Here is a 19,496-nt window from a genome sequence, read left to right as displayed (position 1 = left end):
TTGTTTTAAAACTTTTTTTGAAATTTGGTAATATTAAAGTTTATTTTAAAGTGTAATAATTTTAGAAGGTGAGTTTTTAGCTTATATCTGAAATTTAATTTTTTAAAAAGCATCCTGCTTTCATTGATTTTGGTTTATCTCTGCAAAAAATTAATCAAAATCTTTTCCATTGAAGTCTGTGTCAATATGGTTATAAAATAGAATTGTGATCAAAAGGGGACTTAGTATTTTAAAGGTATATGTTAAAAGTGCTCCTTTGGAAAGCTTGTTTTGTGCATTTTACAGACTTCCATGTACATATGCACCAATTTCTCTGACAGTAGTCAACACTATAGTGTTTGAAAACCTTGGCCAATTTGTTGACTACAGTATTTTAATTTGCTTTGTGATTGCTTACAGTGTTGAATATTTTCTCATCTTTATCAAGTTTTTGTGATTTCTTGATTGTACTCTACTCTTTCATTTATAGAAGTCCCCTTTTTCTGATGTTTTTATTTTCTTCATAGTTATTTTTCATATGCAGTCCTAGAATTTTCATGTGCTCACACTGATGAATCTGTTTTTTTGTCATATGGGAAGGTCAGCTAGAAAGGCTTTTCTCAATTCATTGTAATTTTTAACCCTTAGTTTTATTTTTCAATCATTTTATTAAAACTTTGACTTTTTTTTTTATGTGACAATACTGGGCCTGGGAACTGTCCCTTAGCTTTTTTTTGCCCCTACCACTTGAAGCACAGTTCTACTTTAAGGTTTTTGGTAGTTAATTGAAAATAAGAGGCCCATAGAGTTTCCTGTGGCTTTTTGAACTATGATCTTCAGCCTTTAGCCTCAGAAGAAACTAGGATTATAGACATGAGCCACTAATGCCTGGCTCTCAAAATTTATTTTAAAATATGATATGATTCTTTGATCACTGCTTTCAGGAATTATGAATTATATTTATTTATTTACTTACTTACTTGTTTATTTTTGTGGTTCCTGGGACTTGAACTCTGGGCCTGGGCTTTGTTCCTGAACTCTTCAGCTCAAGACTGTTGCCCTTGAGCCACAGTACCACTTCCAATTTTCTAGTGGTTACTTGGAGATGAATCTCACAGACTTTAGTGTCCAGGCTGGCTTTGAAGCAAGATCCTCAGATTTCAGCCTCCTGAGTAGCTAGGCTTACAGGTGTGAGCTACCACACCTGGCTTAGAATTATTTTATTTATGTGACATCACTTTTACAGCACTTAATGCATTAGTCACTGTTTCAAGTAGCTGGCAAATGTAGTGGAACTACATAGAACTGTGAACAGTTCTGTGAAGTGGTACAACTATTCTTCTTCTTTTGTAAGTCAGGACACTGAGTCATGGGACCATTCTGGCAGAGCTGGTGTTCAGTAAGCCCAGACTGTCCAGATCAATAGCCTGTGTTCTTTGCACATCTGAGATTTAAATCTCCTTCCCTTTTCTGCTGAGTTGAAGGAGTATCTTTATTGTATTTAAATATGTACCGATTTCTGGACTTCCTGACCTGTTCTTATGGATTCTTCTGTTGGACTGTAATTGTTGCTTTAGGACATGCATCATTAACTGACAAGTTAAATTGCTTGTTTTCACCAGAAAATTCTTTCAGTCAGTGACCGTTTAGTTTTCCTGAAGAGCTTTAGAATTGCTTTGCTAAATTCTTCCCAGCCCATCAAAACCAGTCTCTGCACAATCATAGTTTTGGGAGGAAAAGAGTTTACATCACATATTCAGTTCATATAGCAGACTTCATCTGCTTGCAGTGTTAGCTAGAAGGTGTTGTAAAGAAAGGTTCTTTTTCTGGGGATATGGGATGAACTAAGCTAACTTCTGAGGCCAGTGGACCAAACACTCTTCTGCTGCAGACACAAGTGGTAATAGGAACCAAGGCTATCAGGATATCCCAGTTATTCAAAGCAAGCTGTAGTTCTAAAGTGTATTAATAGACTGCCCTCGCTTAGGTATTATAGCTAATTTAGATTAACATCCACACATATAGTCCTCTACAGCATTTTTGAATCCTTAGCTTTTAGGTAACTGCCTATTAACTTGAAACATTTTAAAAATTAAGATCTGTCTTTGGAAACCATATGGAAGAAAACGTTTCCTCCTAAGTTTCACCAAGGATTTCTTTTAGTATAGTAGGGTTGAAGTAGAGAAAAATAAAAACATTTCCTGTCTCCCTAATGGAGGAGATGGGAGTTAAAAATTGCCTGATGTTTGTCATGGGTAACTTTTTGTTTAAGTATTCCGATTTAAAACATTTTTTTGTTTAAACCTTACATTATTCATTGAGTACAAATAATACTTCATATTTCCTAGTTTTTGTAGGAATTTGCTGAAATGTATAGATTTTAGGAATTTATTACATCTCTCATTTTTATTTCTTTTAAGTGCTTCATTTCTTATTTTTTTCCTCTTTATTAGACTGTCTAAAGCTTTTAGTTAAATTTGTTGGTTTTTACCCTCTATACTTCCTTGCAGAACCAGTTTTACCCTTGATCTTTTCTGATTATCATCTTTCCTAATTCTTCCTACCTGCTTTCACTCATACTAACTGAACCAGTCCACTTCTTTTAATATGAAATATACCACCACCTGTGCATTTACCTTTTTAACACAGTGCTACCTAGCTTTTAAATATTAGTCATTTCCTCGCTATTATATTTTCCCTTTAAATATTATTCAACTGTACTGTTTTCTTTCTGATTGAATTTGTTAGAATAGTTTTTGGCTAGCAACCATTTATACTTTAGTGTAAAACCTACCTTTATTGTTTTGTGGTCTAAGTATGGACTGTGCTATTTAATTGGTTAGTTAATTTGTTTATTTTTAACATTTATTTTACTGAAGTTTGAACTTAGGGCCTTGTGGTTGTCAGTCAGGAACTTGGGCCATACCTTCATTTCTTTTGCTGTGGTTGTTTTTGAGACAGGGTCTTACTTTTTTCCCCTGGCTAGCCTAATGGCAGGTCCATCTTGCTAAAATGCTTCCTTTTTATTTTTATTTTTTTGTGGGTCATGGGGCTTGAACTCTGGGCCTGGATGTTGTCCCTGAGCCCTTCAGCTCAAGGCTACCTCCCTCCCTTTGAGCCACGACCCACTTGGCGTTTTTCTACAGGTTAATTGGAGATAATAGTCTCAGGTTCTTTAGTGCCCAGGCTGGCTTTGAACCTTGATCCTCAGATCTCAGCCTCCTGAGTAGCTAGGATTACAGGTGTGAGCCACCATGCCCAACTCTCCTGCTAAAACATAAAACAACTTTTCCTTTTATTTTCTCAGTCCCAAGGCTTGAACTCAGAGCCTGGGCACTGTCCTTGGGCTTTCTTCAAGGATAGCACTCCAGCATTTGAGCCACAGCACCACTTCTGACTTTTTCTATGCATGTGGTACTGAGGAATCAAACCCAGGTCTTTGTGCATGCTAGGTAAACACTCTACCACTTTTCCTATTGAGATGAGATCTTGAAAACTCCCCTTCCCTTCCTCCTAGGCAGTCTGAAACTTTGATCCTTCCATCTATTTCTTGAGTAGGAAGAATTAAACCTGTAAGCCATTGTGTTCGATTGTTCTTTAGATTTTTTTTTCCTTTGTGACTTGATATGTGACCAGCATGTGACTAGTGTAGATGAATTTCCTAATACTGGAAAAGCAACTTTTTGTGGATATAGATTTTGATGGATTTACCCTAATTTAGTTTTCTTCCTTCTCCCTTCCCCTCCCTCTGCTCCCTCTCCTCCTCTTCCTATTTTTTAGTGCTGGTCTTGGGGCTTGAATTCAGGGCCTAGGCACTGGTCCCTGCGCTTTTGTGCTCTAGACTAGTGCTGAATCACATGAGCCACAGTTTTTCTTCTTGCCCAAACTGGCTTCAAACCATAATCCTCAGATTTCAGCCTCCTGAGTAGCTAGGATTACAGGTTATGAGCCATGGGTGCTAAGCACCCAGATTTAGTCTTTTATAATGACTAAATTTCCTTCTGTGTACATTCAGCTAGTTCTGTTTTCACCCAACATACACATTTCCAAAATTTACTGTGTTATGCATAATTGTGTAGAAAGACCAGAGGGTTTATGAAAAAAAAATGTGGCTTTAATGCACAGCTCAGCAGCTTTATGAATGACTGGAAAAAAACATGAAAAACAGAAGAATCACACAGGTGCTAGTCCATTGGTTAACATGTTATGTTGATTAAGAAATCTATAGGTAAAACAACAAAGATGCCAGTTTACTTTAAAAGTTGATGTTTAATGTGGAAGTGGATCAGAAGTATTCATTATGAGTTTTTGTGAAAGTGAAACAAATTATCTCTTAAAACTGCAGTTGTGATGCAGGCATATATGAGTAAATTAAAGCACTTCACAAACCAGCCGCTGGTGATCTTTGTCTTTGTGGTGTGTGAGTGTTTGTATTCTGCAGGGCTCAGCAAAGCCATCTATAGCAGTCTGTCTTCACCCAGATTTTGTTTTATTTTGTTTTTTGTTTGTTTTTTTGTTGGTCGTAGGTCATAGGTCTTGAGCTCAGGGCTTGGATACTGTCTCTAAACTCTTTTGTTCAGGGCTAGTACTTTACCATTTTGAGTCATAGCTCCATTTCTAGTTTTTGAGTGGTTAATGAGATATGAGTTTCATGGGGACTATTCTGCTCAAGCTACCTTTGACCTTCAGTTCTTAGATTTCAGCCTCCTGACTGACATCTAGAATTTTCTCAAGGCTAAACTGCACATGGACAGGATAAAGGTTGTTCCTGGATGCAGTCAAGTACTTTGGAACAAAGTGCTTATTTTAAAATTGCCATTTTAAAATAAACATTTAAAGCATAACTGACTGTACTTAACTTTGGATACTGTTCTCTTGCCAGCTTCCTTCTATTTTTGTTTCTCTTTTTTCTTACCTATGTGTTTGTGTTCTTTAGCTCATTCATTCATTCATTCAACGGCAGACATTTCCTGAATATTAACTATGAGGCAAAGATTGCAAGATACCTCTAGGCTATTGTATTTTTCACCATTGATAAATGACAGTCTTTTCTAATCTAGGTTTTTAGTGACTAACACTGCTGTAACTTCAGTTCCTCTGTTGCTATTATTTAAATCTGTCTGGCTTATACTGCCTTACTTTAATGACTGCTAACTACCTTAGGTGGTAGTTAAAAAGATTGTGCATAGTGTGGGGTTAGAGGGCAGCTGCCAGGTTCAAAACCTGGTAGTTCCCATCTACTGTCTATGGTTTAGATAAGTTACTTAAATAACTTTTTGTGCCTCACTTTATTTAATAGAGATAATTTTGCAACCTATTTTACATTTTAGAAAGATTGAATTAATACAAGTAAAATGCCTTTGGCTAGTACATTTTATTATTTAATGTATTATCATTATTATTAGTTGCAGTTCTGGGCTTCAAAGCCAGTTTTGCATATGCTAAGCAAGTACTATAGGGCTACTGAACTACTATCCTAGCCTGACTGGTACAATATAAAATCCCCAGTAAATATCAGTGGGTTTTGTTAGTAAAAACTTTCCACTTAGAATATTTTTCTTGGACTCTATATGTAAATTTTAGATCTGATGTCATCTTGGAAGTCTTCATCTTTTAGGAAAGCTAATTATAGAATTGATGTTTCTCTTCTAGCTTTAAAACTTATGTAATGCTTCATTGAAGATGACTTTTTTAACCCTCTGCTTAGATGCTTTTAGAATTTTTAAAATACTCATGAGATTCTAAATTTTAGCCAAGTTTTATATCTATAACTTTTCATAGTTTTCCCATCTCTCAGTTCAAACATTGCAATAGCATATGTTTCCTGCAGTTCCTAATTCAATATGGCCCGTGTTTCTTTTTTTTGTTTGTTTTAAACTTCATTATCTGACAGTTCAGCCTATTTTTCTACCTGGATTTTTATTTCAGTTCTGGGGTATATTTATTGCCTGTGGGAAGCTTCCTCTCAAGGAAGATTCAATACTCTGTGGTATTTAATCTGGTTTTCCCTGGCTTGGACGCTTTGTTTTAACTTGAGTTCTGTGTTCTAGATTGTATTTCCTCTAAGGCCAGGCATTCCCCTCCTTTATTCATCCTTGAGCAAGAATAGTTCTATCCACATCTGGTATTTAACCCCCAACGAAGTGTAACTTGCTTAGAAATCTTTATGCTTCTAGCCGAATGCTGTCATTTCTCTTGATGTTTGTTCTTACTGGCAGGTCAGCATCTATCCCACCTGCTTTCCTTTGGGAAGTCAGCTCTTCCATCTTCCTGCCCTCACCCAGACAGGTCAGCCATGATCTGCATTCAAGTAATCAGCACATCAATGCCCAGGATTTGGGACCTTTGAGTATGAGGTATGGGCAGAGAGATGGAAGGTAGGAAAACAGATAAGGAAGTAAGCAAGTGGTTTTCTCATAGCTCTTCCTGTCCTCTGATATGGTCCCTGAAGACCCTGCTTTATAACTTCCCATTTCCCTCTAGCTCTTTGTTAAACCTACACTTGAAACCTTGCCCTCAATTATTTTGTGCCCAGAAATGTTTCCTGACATGCTTTCTTTCCAGAATCAGATGTGTTGCTTGCGGTAAACAAGAAGGCTGGCTGATGGATGCCTTCTTGCTTACTTTGTTGAATAAGTTGCTGGAAGAGTACCTGAGCATCAGATATCTAGCAGCTGGGGAATATGTCCAGATCATAAATCAAACTAGGTTGGGGGAAGAGGAGGAGGAAGAGAGGGACTGGGGCTGTGAGAAGATTTGGAGAAAGAATGCTTGTCAGTGTTTTGTCTTTTTATTCTTTTAATTTTAATTTACTTATTTTTTTTTTAACTTGAAGCTGAGCCTGGGGCGGACTTTCTGAGTTGATTTCTTTCTGAGAGGTCAGGTATTCTAGGTGGAAGATTTGGGCTGTGATAAAGAGAGTTTGCTGCCCCCTGCGTTTGGCCTGTTGAGGCCATGGCTGGCTCTGTTCCATTGTGGCTGTGTCAGGGCACTACCTTCTATAGCAGGCAGGTTCCATGGGTAAATGAACTACCAGAGAAAGGCTGATAGTTTGTTCCCAGGTTTGGCTTTGCCTCAGTCTTCCTCAGCTCTCCAGACTGGGCTGTTGCTAGAATGTCTTAGAATGGTATTCATGCCAGCTGGGGTGGCCCAAACTGGTAATCAACGTGGAGGATGTTCAGAGTGGTCTTCATTTGTCACTGGACTGATGTTTTTCACATCTGGTGATGTGACTCAGTATTTGAGTTCTTGTACTTTCACCTGCCCTCTTCAGAAGCACTACAAGACCGCTTTTTCTTTTCTTCCTCTTCATTCTGTCTGGATACCAGTTTCTCTATTTTTCTATTCTGTTACCATTTTATTATTTACTCTGTTTTACTATTTTTCTTACTTTTACTCATACTGAAACATAAAACATAATTGTTGGCCATTTTTTGATGTACAAAAATGGAAATCTCATATGGTTAAGCACATTTGAAAAAGAGGATACTCAATTTTTTGAGGAAGGTGAGCATAATAATGCAAATGAGATTATATTCATTGTCTTATTCAAACTCCTTTTGAGAGCTGCTTTATGTCACTGGGAAATAAAGACTTGATGCTTAATGGTAAATATTTTTTTGTTTGAAGAAAAAAGTTGTCTTGTAGTCACATAAGGACATTGGGCCTTGTTTTGGGTTAAGATTTGCTAATATGCTCTTTCTTAAAACTATAAATATTCACTTAATTGGTTTATTGCATTTATGTGGGATAATAGCACTGCCTTTTCATACTTGAATAAAACATCCTTGGTGTTTATTGCCTAAAGGTAGGCCACATCTAAATATTCAGGGGAGAAACTCGATACTTAAGATTTTCTTCCATTATTTGAAATTCTTAGCTTGAACACTAAGTGGCATAACTAATAGAATTTTTTTTTGACGACTAGTCTAATGCTTATGTATTAGCTTGTTTTTCCCTTTTTGAAGATGAGCTATGGATTAAATGTCTGTACCTAAAATTGCAAGCTTGCTGTTGCAGAGCAGAACCTGCTAATTCCAGCAGAACTTCACCTAAGCTTTCATTGTCCCTGAAGAATACCAATTGATTGTGGGAACTTAACAGAAACATAACTCAGATGATCTTCATAATCTATTCTAGAAACAGCTTAGATTCTTCCCTCCTGTGGCAGTAGTATGCTACTCCATAGCTTTATAAAATGAAAAGTCTAGTTAACTAAAAGAGAGATCCATACAAATAGCATCTAGGCCCGTCCCTCCATCCCTCCCTGTTTCCCCTCTTCTTCTCTCTCCCTCTCTGCCTCTCTCCCTCTCTCCCTCTCTCTCCTTTTATTTTGTGTGTATATATGCATGATTCAAAATAATCCTTGCAGTCATGCTCCATACTTGTAATATGTATCTACTGGATTTAAAAGAATGTAGTTTCTTGTTTCCTCTGGTGGAGGGAGGGAAATGGGGACAAAAACATAAGAAGGGGTATCAATGTGTAAGAAGTAATGTACTTACTACCTATAATGCAACTACTACCTGACAAATGTAACTGTAACCTCTATACATTATCCTGACAATAATAAAACAAAGAAAAAAGAAATTTTTTACAGCATGCCAAAAAAAATCTAGGTTCTATTAATAATCAGCACATTTTATGTATGTGCTTGTTTAATTTATGTTTTAGGCTTTGTACTTGGAGGTCTCCTGGCTAAATGCAGTTCATACTGCATAATGTTTCTAATACATTGAAATGTGAATAGTTCTTCAGATTCAAGCAGCTGTTGTTTCAGACATTACCTTTAGCCTTCCTCTGGATTAGTAGCACCCCGTGTAATTCATATTCCTAGTTTGTCTCTGGGATCTTGAGATATTGGAACAGGTTTTATAATGTTGAACATTGTTCAGTGCTTACATTCACCCAATACTGTGCATGTGTACCAGTCCTGACCAATTTCTGTACGTCATCCTCTAGATGTGAACAATGTCTGCAGGTATAATGCTATGCCATCAGTCAGTGTAGGCTTTGTGTTTCTCCAAGAATGCAGGTTCTCTGTCTAATCTTTCAACTATACTTTCTTTTCTTTTCTTTAGGGTTTTCCTTGAATATTTAAAGTGAACTTGTTGCTTTTCTTTCCTCACTGAAATCAGAGACATAGCTGATGTTAGTTTTTAAATACTAAGAATTCAAACTTAACTGATTACTATTATTAGAGTAATTTGTTACACATTTTATAGAGGTCAGATTTGTGTGTGTGTGTGTGTGTGTGTGTGCGCGTGTGCGCGCTCATGCCTGCCTGCCTGCCTATTCTGGGGCTTAAACCAAGGTCTGCATGCTGTCCCTGAGCTTTTTTGCTCAAGGTTAGAATTCTACTACTTGAGCCACAGCTCCACTCCCAATTTCTTTTGGTGTTACTTGGAGATAGGAATCTCGCAGATTTTCCTGCCTGAACTGGTTTTAAACTACAATCCTTAGATCTTTGCTTCCTGAGTAGCAGCATTATAGGCATGAGCCATGGGTACTTAGCAGACAGGTCAAATTTTTATGGTATTTACCAAAGGCTGCTGAAAATCTACAGAGCAGTGAGAAGTGAGTCTTGTGAAGTTCAAAATTAAGTCGAGGTTTGGATTGAATTTAAGATTTAAGGATGCTAGCAGTTATTTCATCGGATGATTCAAGACAATGTACCTAAGTTCAGAAGAACTTTATTTTACAAGTACACATATACAACCTTTGTTTTCCTCTCTTTTTCTTGCCTTGCATGATTGCCTTTTCTGTTTTTTTTTGTTTTCCTGTTAGCCCTGGGGATTTTATTTTTTTAATTTTTATTGAAAAGGTGATGTACAGAGGGGTTACAATTAGTAAATCAGGTAATGAGTACGTTTCCTTTTGATTGGTATTACACCCTTCCTTCATTTTTCTCCTAGTTTTTTCCCTCACTATCCCCACCCCTAGTTGTATAGTTCATTCTCAGCAGTCCCTAGTATCATTGCTGAATTAGTTTACCTTTGTCCCACTGCATCTCTGTGCTTTCCTTCCCTTCTCCACATTAGATACTTACATATAAAACAAAGATCCCAGAATTCAAAACAGCAAAAAAGAGAAAAAGCAACAACGACCAAAAAAATCCCCACAAACAGTTCAATAAAAAGTCTCTTGTTCAAGGGTGAAACAGTGGAACATCGATACTCACAAGACATTATGTGGGAAAGTAAACTTTACAACTGGGGGTGGGGGGAGAAAAATGGGGGAGGGGACAGCAATGTTTGACAAGAAATGTACTCATTACCTTATGCATGTAACTCTAACCCCTTGGCACATCATCTTGACAATAAAATTACATTAAAGAAAACCCCAAAACTTTGTTTCCATTTCTTTCTGTTCTAGTTATCCAGTATTTATGCCACTTCCAGATCTAAAATTCAAACCTCATCATCTTTTTTTTTCCCTTGATTGTTGGTCCTGGTAATAGCCAACATTAGTTAAATGTATACTAAGTATTAAGTATGTTCCAAGTACTTATGTGGCTTTTTCATCGGTATCTTAGCTTTCTCTTGATATATCTGTTATTCAGCTTTCTCTTGATATATCTGTTATTCACATCTTAATGGTCAGAAAACTGAGGCAGAGGAGTTAAGGATCTCATGTTGGCATCAGAGCCCTAAACCCTTTCCCTAATCAGGAACAATGCTCTTAACCTTGGTGATTTTCTGTGATTCAGTTAGCATCAGTGCCATGTGCAGTCAAACCACAGCTATGTCCGCCCTGCCTCTTTGGCATCTCTGTGTCCTGAGCTGTCATATTAACCATATTGATCACGAAATGGAATTCCTTTTCTAGCTTTGCCACTTTTGGGTGCTTTTTATTTCATCAGTAGAGCCAGGCTATAATATTTGAGTCTGGTTATGTTAGTTCTCTGCTTTAAGGTACTTCAATCATGCTTCTATGACAAAAGATGCAGACTGGTCTTCACACTGATGCCTCCTGGGCTTTTCCTTAGATTCTTCCCTATTTCTCTGTCTTTATCATCAATCATTTCCTTCCTTACATCCTATTATGCATACTGAGCCACATGGATGTCCTTACATCCATGCTATTATTACATGTTGTATGGGAACTTCCTCATGTGTTCCCTTTGGATTCTTTTTTTTTTTTTGGTAAATTGAGTGATTTCCATCCTGCCCATTTTGCAAAAGTCAACTGAAATAGTACCTCATTTCCAGAGGTCTGCCATTATCTATTATACCATTTATTCAACAGGTATTTCCTGTGCTAGGCTTTAGGGAGAGAGGAAGTTAGAAAGATTCCCCTAATTCAGCCCTCACCAGGTGTAATACTTAACTAGAGTATTGCCATGAATTATTTTCTTCTTTGGGGCACTTGGAAGCAAGTGATGTTCGAGATGAAATCAGAAGGATGGCTAGAACTAGCTAATGAAGAAGAGAAACAACTAGTAAGGAAGGAAGAACAAATGGAGAAAAGAGAGGATGATGGAGCTGGAGGATTAGCAAGAACATGTACTCCAGGATGTGTATGGAGACAAGGGACAGACAGGTAAAAACTTAGATAAAACACTTTCAGAAAAGTTTTTTTTTTTTTTTTTAAAGTGTGGTAACCCAGCTCTAGTGTATTGCTGGTGGGAAGATAAAGAGAATGGCTGAGAAGCCTCCAGAGAGTTATCTAGACTTGATCTGGTGAGTAGAACTTATACCAACAAATTTAGCCTAGGAGGTCTACTCCTAGAAATTTACTCTTGTGGAGACATAATCACAAAAACAAATGTATAACGACATTTTCACAGCAGACTTTTCGTTAGAGGCTTTACCCTGGAAAAAGTTCAAATACCCACAGTATGATAGGTTAAAGAAAGCTATGACATATTCATATAATGGAAGACAGAAATGGGCTACTTAATACTCATAAGTTGGGTACATTTCACAAACACATTAAACCAGAGCACAGCTGCTAGGTACACAAGAGTAAGTATTGCGTATATATATATATATATATATATATATATATATACTTTTTTTTTTTTTTTTTGCCAGTCCTGGGCTTGAGCTCAGGGCCTGAGCACTGTCCTTGGATCTTCTCAAGGCTAGAGCTCTACCACTTGAGCCTCAGCCCCACTTCCGGCTTTTTTTTCTATGTATGTGGTACCGAGGAATCAAACCCGGGTCTTCATGCATGCTAGGCAAGCACTTTAACCACTAGGCCAAACTCCCGGCCTAGTATATTGTATATTTTGTGAAGATTGAGAGTAGACCAAATTGATTTATTGTGTTAGAATATCCATACATTTTTTTTTCTGTGTACAATGGATAGACATAGATTGGAAAGGGAAATAAGGGAATTCTCTGAATTGTGGAATTATTCTATAGATTACTTGAGGTGTAATTATAATTATAGCTGTGTTTGCAAGACTGAATATATAGGAATTTGTTATATCTCAAAATAGTTTAGAAAATGTAATGCGGCTAAGAACAAAATGATATATATATATATATCAATTTAGAGAGATTTCCATGTTAAAATATACCTACCATAACTTTTTGTGCATATGTAATATAGTATTAATAAGTTTTAAAATTTTGTTCTCTAGCTTCATATATGTTTTCAGTTTTATTTTGAATGAAAGTTTTAGGCAGTAGTATTCTATAGTGAAGTATTTAGAGAACATTTGTAGAAATGATTTTATTAAATTGCCTAATGTGAGAAAGTTCCTAAAGTATATCTTCAGTTTTGTCACTTTTTATCATCCCAAATGGAACACTTGTATCTCTTAGTAATTCCCTTTGCTGTCTGTGGTTACCTCCTACTTCCTGAAAAACAAAAACCATTTTACTCTCTATCTCCACAAGTGTGACTGTTCTACTAACCTCAAATAAAAGTAGAGATGCAGTGTTTGTCTCATTGTGTTCACCTGTTTCTTGGAACACAGTGTCTCCTTCCTTTCCAAGACTGCATATAAAACATATTTTTTTCTCCCCACTTAGCCTTTGATGTTGTGCACATTGCAGCTGTGGGGTACAGAAGCTTATTTGAGTCATGTCTCTCAGTCCATTTGTGTATATTACTCAGAAGTAGGTAATTCTAGGTTTAACATTTTCAAGGAACCCCTTGTACTGCTTTTTGTTGTGGTTATACCATTTTACATTTCTAATGTGGGTATAGATTTCATTATTTACATCTTCAACTTTTGTTTTCCAGGTTTATTATTGTTTTTTAAATGATAAACCATCCTAATGCATATTGTACCATGCTTTATCAACATATCATTAGAGAACCTTTCATAAAGTCTATTTTATGAATGGGACAGCATATGGCACTACTCCTTTAATTATAGCTATATTTTATCTTTAATATTTTCTCTTGTGCAGTAGTTTTTAAAACCTATTTTAAATGTTTTCTGACTTTTTTGAGTGAACATGCACAAAAGTACATACGCTTTTTACATTTTAATTGTTGTTAGCAGTGTGTGAGATTCCTATTTGCACGTAACTTGCTTCCACAGTGTGCTGCATAACTTGACGGTTTTTCTAGTTGGATAGGTGAAAGATGGCACTGATTGAAATTTTGACTTGGGTTTCCTTATGACAGGTTACATTTCTTTTCATTTCAGGAGGCATTTTTTTCCCTAAAATTCTTGCTTTATATCTCTGCCTTATATTATTGGGTTTTTTTTTTTGCATTCCTAGTACCTTCTTCTAGTTTTATACCAGTATGAATACTTGAATGTTGAGTGGTGGGCCAAACCAGTGTGGATACTCGCTGACTTGATACTTACAGTCTGTCAGAAGAAAAAGTAATCATCCAAATGAATAAGAGGAATGGAAGAAGAGTTTGTGATTTTATAAAAGCAAATAATTTCAGTGAGGTTTGTGTGGGACTGAGAAATAATTCCTTAGAGATTCCTAATGCCCAACTAAGCTACAATTAGAAAGAAAACTTGAAGCCAAATAGTAAGTGGGGCTTGTGGGTACATGGGGTCGATATGAAATGAGGTGAGGAAGAAATAAGGAGTATAAGTCATATGATCTTTGCTTTCATACACTAAAACTTTGAGGACAAGCAAAACATATGTTTCTGCTGTTAATATAAGACAAGCTTAAAACAAATCTTATTTTGCTCTCATTTGAGGCAGTCCCCCTAAACAGAATCAGAGTCAGTAAGTCTGATAGAAAATGTTTCTTGATTCTGTGAGAGCCTCTATCGTTTTGTGTTTTCCATTTAACATTTTTTTTAAATTTAAGAATGAAATGCTGTACATTATCTTGTATCATTTCCTAAAATGTGTGATTGCACATTCGTTTTGTTATTTCCTGTGGAATTAATTTGTGATTCTTTGATGCTTGCTAAATGATGCATTGTTTGCTACTTAGTTGTCTGTAACAGTTTCCCCATTAGGGAAAAAGCTCTTTGAGTATATATTCTTCAGCGTGTGACCAAATTTCCAATGTCTGATGATGTTGCAGAGTGGGAACTTGACACTCACTGGAAATGATTTACAGTGTCTTGTGCTTTGTGGTAAATTCTTAACTGTAAATTGTTCATCTTAGGCAAAATGAGCAGTGACAGATAATGCCCAGCTTAATTTTGATTGGCTATTTCCTAGAGCTTTTGATACCGAATTGCCCTGCATTAAAGTGGAAACAGAGTTGTGTTAATAACTTTTACAAGACAACTCACCATTGAAAAAATGAAACATAACTACTGTTCATATTTATTGAAAGCTGGTACCTGCAATTCCTTAATAGATTTATATTTATAAATTTATTATATTTTATATGTAGATATATAAATCTGTCATCTATATCCCTTCATATTCTCTACTTTTCAGATTGGTCTTTAGATCTTTTGTTTTTAGGAAATGTCATGAAGTATGTGTGTTAAAAACAATAGCTAGAATTCAAGGAACATCCTGTAGAAATTAAGGAATTGTAGAAATTAAGGAATTGACCCTATGGGCTGGACATGTGATTTTTTTGGGTATCTTTATCTGCCTTTTATAAAAATAGTTCAGTTGATGCTTGATAAGTAGTAAGTGAATGAAAGGAAGTGACTATGTTTGTTCTAAGATTTTTTTTTGGCAGGTATAGGTACAGACATTTCCCTTTGTGTACATATTTTTAATTGTTAAGACATTTTCATGACCTTATTACTAACCATAACTTGATTATGATGCCTTCTTTGTGGATCATACAGGCTTTTTTTTTTTTTTTGCCAGTCCTGGGTCTTGAACTCACTGTCCTTGGACACTTTTTGCTCAAGGCTAGCAGTCTACCACTTGAGGCACAGCACCACTTTTGGCTTTTTTGCTTTATGTGGTACTGAGGAATCGAACCCAGGGCTTTGTGCCTGCCAGGCAAGCACTCTACTACTAGGCTACATTCCCACCTCCCTCATACGGGCTTTTCTGCTATTGCTTACCTTTCAAAGACTATCCTGACTTATTGTTTGCATTCTATTCTTTGTAACTATCACTAGAGGATGATGGTTATGCCTGCGTCTCAGTAAGTAGGTCAATGTCTTTCCTCTAGTGGTGTTTTTTTTTGTTGTTGTTGTTGTTTGTTTTGGTACCATTTTCTTTCTTCTTACTCATAAATACTTTTGAAGTACTTATGTATGTTCTGGAGTAGGAGGAAATACTGTGTTTCTAAAGATTTTTGTTTTTTTGTAGTAATGGATGGTTAGGTGTCATGTGTTTGTGTTTACATGAATATTTTGTAGATATTTCATATCAAGTCAGACTTCCTGCAACTTCTGGTTTGTTATGTTTTTATTCTTATGGATGATTCACGGGATTACATAATAGGAAAAAGAGGCAGTTTGGTGATATAGATAGACTTCAATCGTCTGCTGGTTGCTGCTTTACTTACTGGCTTCATATTTAAAATTAAACTAATTGTTTTCTTCCAATTAGTGTTTTGCTCTCTTTGATTAGAGAACCTATATAATGAAAATCTACAGGTGATATTCTGTCTAGCTTGCTACAATGATATCATTTGTACTTAGTTTTGACCTATTAATGCCTTTCAACAGATAGAAATGTGTTATTTTAAAACAGAAGTCCTTTGGTTTCCATTTCTATCTTGGCATTTTGAAAAAACTGTACTACTTATACAGAAGTAAGTTTCATTGTTGCATCTCCATATGTATATACACTATTGCCTTCTTATTAGCAAATTTTTTTCTCAATAATTTAGTGCCTGTATTAATAATGTCTGAACTTTTGATGTGTCCATTCTATACCAAAGTTTTGGTAATTCTTTGAGACCTTTTTCCAATGGGAAGGGCAGGTTTCTCTTTGTTTTCTACAATGTTTAACTGTCCTCTACAATGTTTAACTGATATTTTTATTTTTTTGGTCATCAGCATTATCACTTCTGTTTGTTCTATATTATCTTTGTCTTTCTTTTGGATTTTAAAAAATGATTTCATATCCTCCCATTGTCTTCATTTTGCAGTCCCCTGAAGTTTAATTTTTACATGCACCCTTTCCTTAGATAACATTTCTTTTGTAGTTAGTTCCTTTTTGAAGTCTCACTGTCATCACTTAGCCCAGACCAAATTCATTTTCAGTATTAACTTATCAGTATTACCGATGAGTCATCTGGATTTGAAACTGAAGTCATACTACAATCCTTTTTTTGTTTTTTAATCTCTCATTCTTTTCCTGTTTCCAGCTGATGATTCTTTATGAAATGTCTCTTTTTTCTTTCTCCTCCTATTTTCTGGCACTACACTATTCTAGATCTTTGAGATTCCCTCCAGTTGATCCTTCCACCCAAATCATTTCGCATATGTCTGTGTACTCAACTTCATATAAAACTTTTTGCAAATTACACAGAGAGTCTCCTTCACCGATTCCTCAAAGCAGGCTGCTCAGTTTTGGCCATGCCAATGGGAATCACAGAGCTCATCTCAATCCCTGCTGTCTTTTTACTTGTGTTCTAATGGTGGGTGGGAGGCAGCAGGAGGACAGATGCATGCAAATAAGCAGGGTAACTTGATAGAGCATGGGGGTGCAATGAGAGTGCAATGAGCTTGGCTCTCCTGGGGATTTCCCTGAGTAAATTATGTATGATATGAGACACGAATACAGCCAAAACAGGGCAAGTTGGGAAAGAGAGAAGAAAATAAGAAAATGCTAGGAAATACCGTAACCAGTGGGAGACTTAGTCCTTCAAGTAAGTATTACATGGAGATAAGAACTCTGTAGACCATCAAAATAGGGACCCCAGGCACCATGGGATAGAACAAAGGGTCATTCACAAGTAGAGCTCAGGAAGTTACCTGCTGTATGTGTAATCCTTTGCTTCATTCATTGTTCCTTGGAAATCATTCATGCCCAGTGGACAGAAGTTATGTAAAGAAAGAAAACTGATAATTAGCATGGAAGAAAAAAGAACAATTACTGAAAGATGTGTTGATTGGGCCATGAAATAATGAGGTTGACAAGGTTTGCACTTTTGATGGTGGGAAGTTAAACCTCAAAGTCTTCCTACATGTTAGGTTATTGAACTGTGGGCCTAAGGTATACAGTAGCACATTGGCTGTATACTTATGAGAGTAGCTGAATCAGACACTTTCCATCTAGATAGATAAAATAACTGACATTAGGACCATTGGGAATATAGCCTTGGATTTAGTTCTTAAAATCATTTTTATAATTTTCTAGCTCATATGTAAGTTTTGGATTTATGCTTATTAAAACTTCCTTACTGAAATTTTGCATCATTATGCAAACCATCATGCTATAAATTGACATGTCTAATCCTTAAGATGTCTGCTTAAATTTTTTCCTTTTATCCATTTAAGACACTATAAAATTATTAGTAGTCTATGATTCTTTTTTTTTTCCTTCTCAGAGAAAGGTAGGCTTTGGGATCTTGTTATGTTAAAGGCATACCCATGAGACAAATGATGATAGTGAGAGAACTTTTCATCCAATGATGAGAAATTAGCAACCACAGCTTACATGCCAGTTAAGCCTGGAGCAAAGTGTTTTACAGGATTGATTTATCAGTGCTGTAGGGCTGATGTAAATACTGATTTCTTGGTGTTGATATTAAAATGACTGCTGCCCAGCCAACATTGTCCAATTCTGCAGGATTGAATCCTATGTGTGCAGCTCTTGATTCCCAACTGTCTTTGCTTTACATCCTGAACAAAGACTGACCTAAATGTTACACTAGGAAAAGAATGGACACCCAAGACACTTTGCTAAGGTGACTTTATCACTGGGTCCCTGAAGTTAAATTTCATTCACTGGTTATCAAAAAAGTTACATACTTTTTTTTACAACTAGCATAAGTTCTGGTTATATTTGAAGGCAATTCTTAAATGTGTATGCTATTTTAGCTCTTTATTTGGACTTACTTTTATCTGTTAATATAGCCTTTTATTATTTTCTTTCTAGCTTACTACAAAATGGTCAGTTTGAAATTGTGACAGGTGGCTGGGTTATGCCTGATGAAGCGACTCCACATTATTTTGCCTTAATTGACCAACTAATTGAAGGACATCAGTGGCTGGAAAAAAATTTAGGTATGTGTTTGTGTTTTTTCTTTGCACATGAGCTGTTTTGGGCAGTTAAGTAATGCCCTGTTCTTTGGTTTTCTTCAACATTGTTAATTTCCTGGTAATTGTTGATGAATTCATTATTCATGAATGTAAGATGGGAAATTGAATTACATAGTTTTTGTGTAGGGTCATCTATCATGTTTAATCTCTTATTTTGTCTATTTTTTAATAGTGTTAGAACTTTTTGTTGTAACTTTTTGTTAAGGCTGGAACATTAGAGGCAAACATACCAGCTAAAGTTAAAAAATAAGGTCAGGAGATATGTCAGTGAGAATATTTCACAGATGATGAACCTACAGTATCTAGTTACAGTATCTCATTACTGTTTGTGCTTCAGCCTGTCTTCTATACTTTCACATAGTATGCAAAAAGAATCTATAAATATGAGAAATTCATTGTTTCCATCACCAACAAGGAAAAAGAATTTTCCTATGTGTTTCATATGATTGGCCCACCAGTCATGTGCTTTATCTGACAGCCAGTTACTGGGTCTACCAGAGGTGTAGGATCTGAAATTACAGAAGCCTAATCATTCTAATCATGCTAATGATCTAAAGGGGAGGAAATGTGCCAGGGAATCATGGTATTCCATGGCCCAGTGTGAGAAATTCTACCAACAGTGAATGAGAAAAAGAATTCAGGACTGATAGAATCATTTATTTGCTGCAACTCATGACAACTTCAGCTAATCTAGAATAAAATCCTTTTGAAGCCCTTGCTGCCTTATACTTGTCACCCTAGCTCCTCAGGAGGCTGAGATCTCAAGGACTGTGATTCAAAGTCAGCACATGTAGCAAAGTCCCCCTAGACTTCAGCTCTAACTAACTGGCAAAAAAAGTAGGGTTGGGGAATGGCTCAAATGGTGGAGTATCAGTCATGAACTAGCAAGACTAGCAAACGTGAAACTCTGAGTTCAAGTCCTTCCTCTCTGTCCTCCATGCATC

The 19,496-nt window shown here is 36.2% G+C and overlaps 1 protein-coding gene across 2 annotated transcripts in view; it reads left to right on the top strand.

Annotated features, from left to right (window-relative positions):
- The window catches only part of Man2a1 (mannosidase alpha class 2A member 1), a 162,536-nt gene that overhangs the window by 36,811 nt on the left and 106,229 nt on the right, over positions 1 to 19,496 (top strand). For both annotated transcript variants that reach the window (XM_090331511.1, XM_090331512.1), the window contains exon 5: positions 18,389 to 18,516. In XM_090331511.1, coding sequence (XP_090187637.1) covers positions 18,389 to 18,516 — 128 coding nt within the window. The remainder of the gene's footprint in view (positions 1 to 18,388; positions 18,517 to 19,496) is intronic.

Source organism: Megascapheus bottae, chromosome 4, assembly GCF_031878675.1.
Source record: "Megascapheus bottae isolate mThoBot1 chromosome 4, mThoBot2.hap1, whole genome shotgun sequence".
In the NCBI taxonomy this organism is placed as follows: domain Eukaryota; kingdom Metazoa; phylum Chordata; class Mammalia; order Rodentia; family Geomyidae; genus Megascapheus; species Megascapheus bottae.
This window is presented reverse-complemented; position numbering and strand designations above follow the sequence as displayed.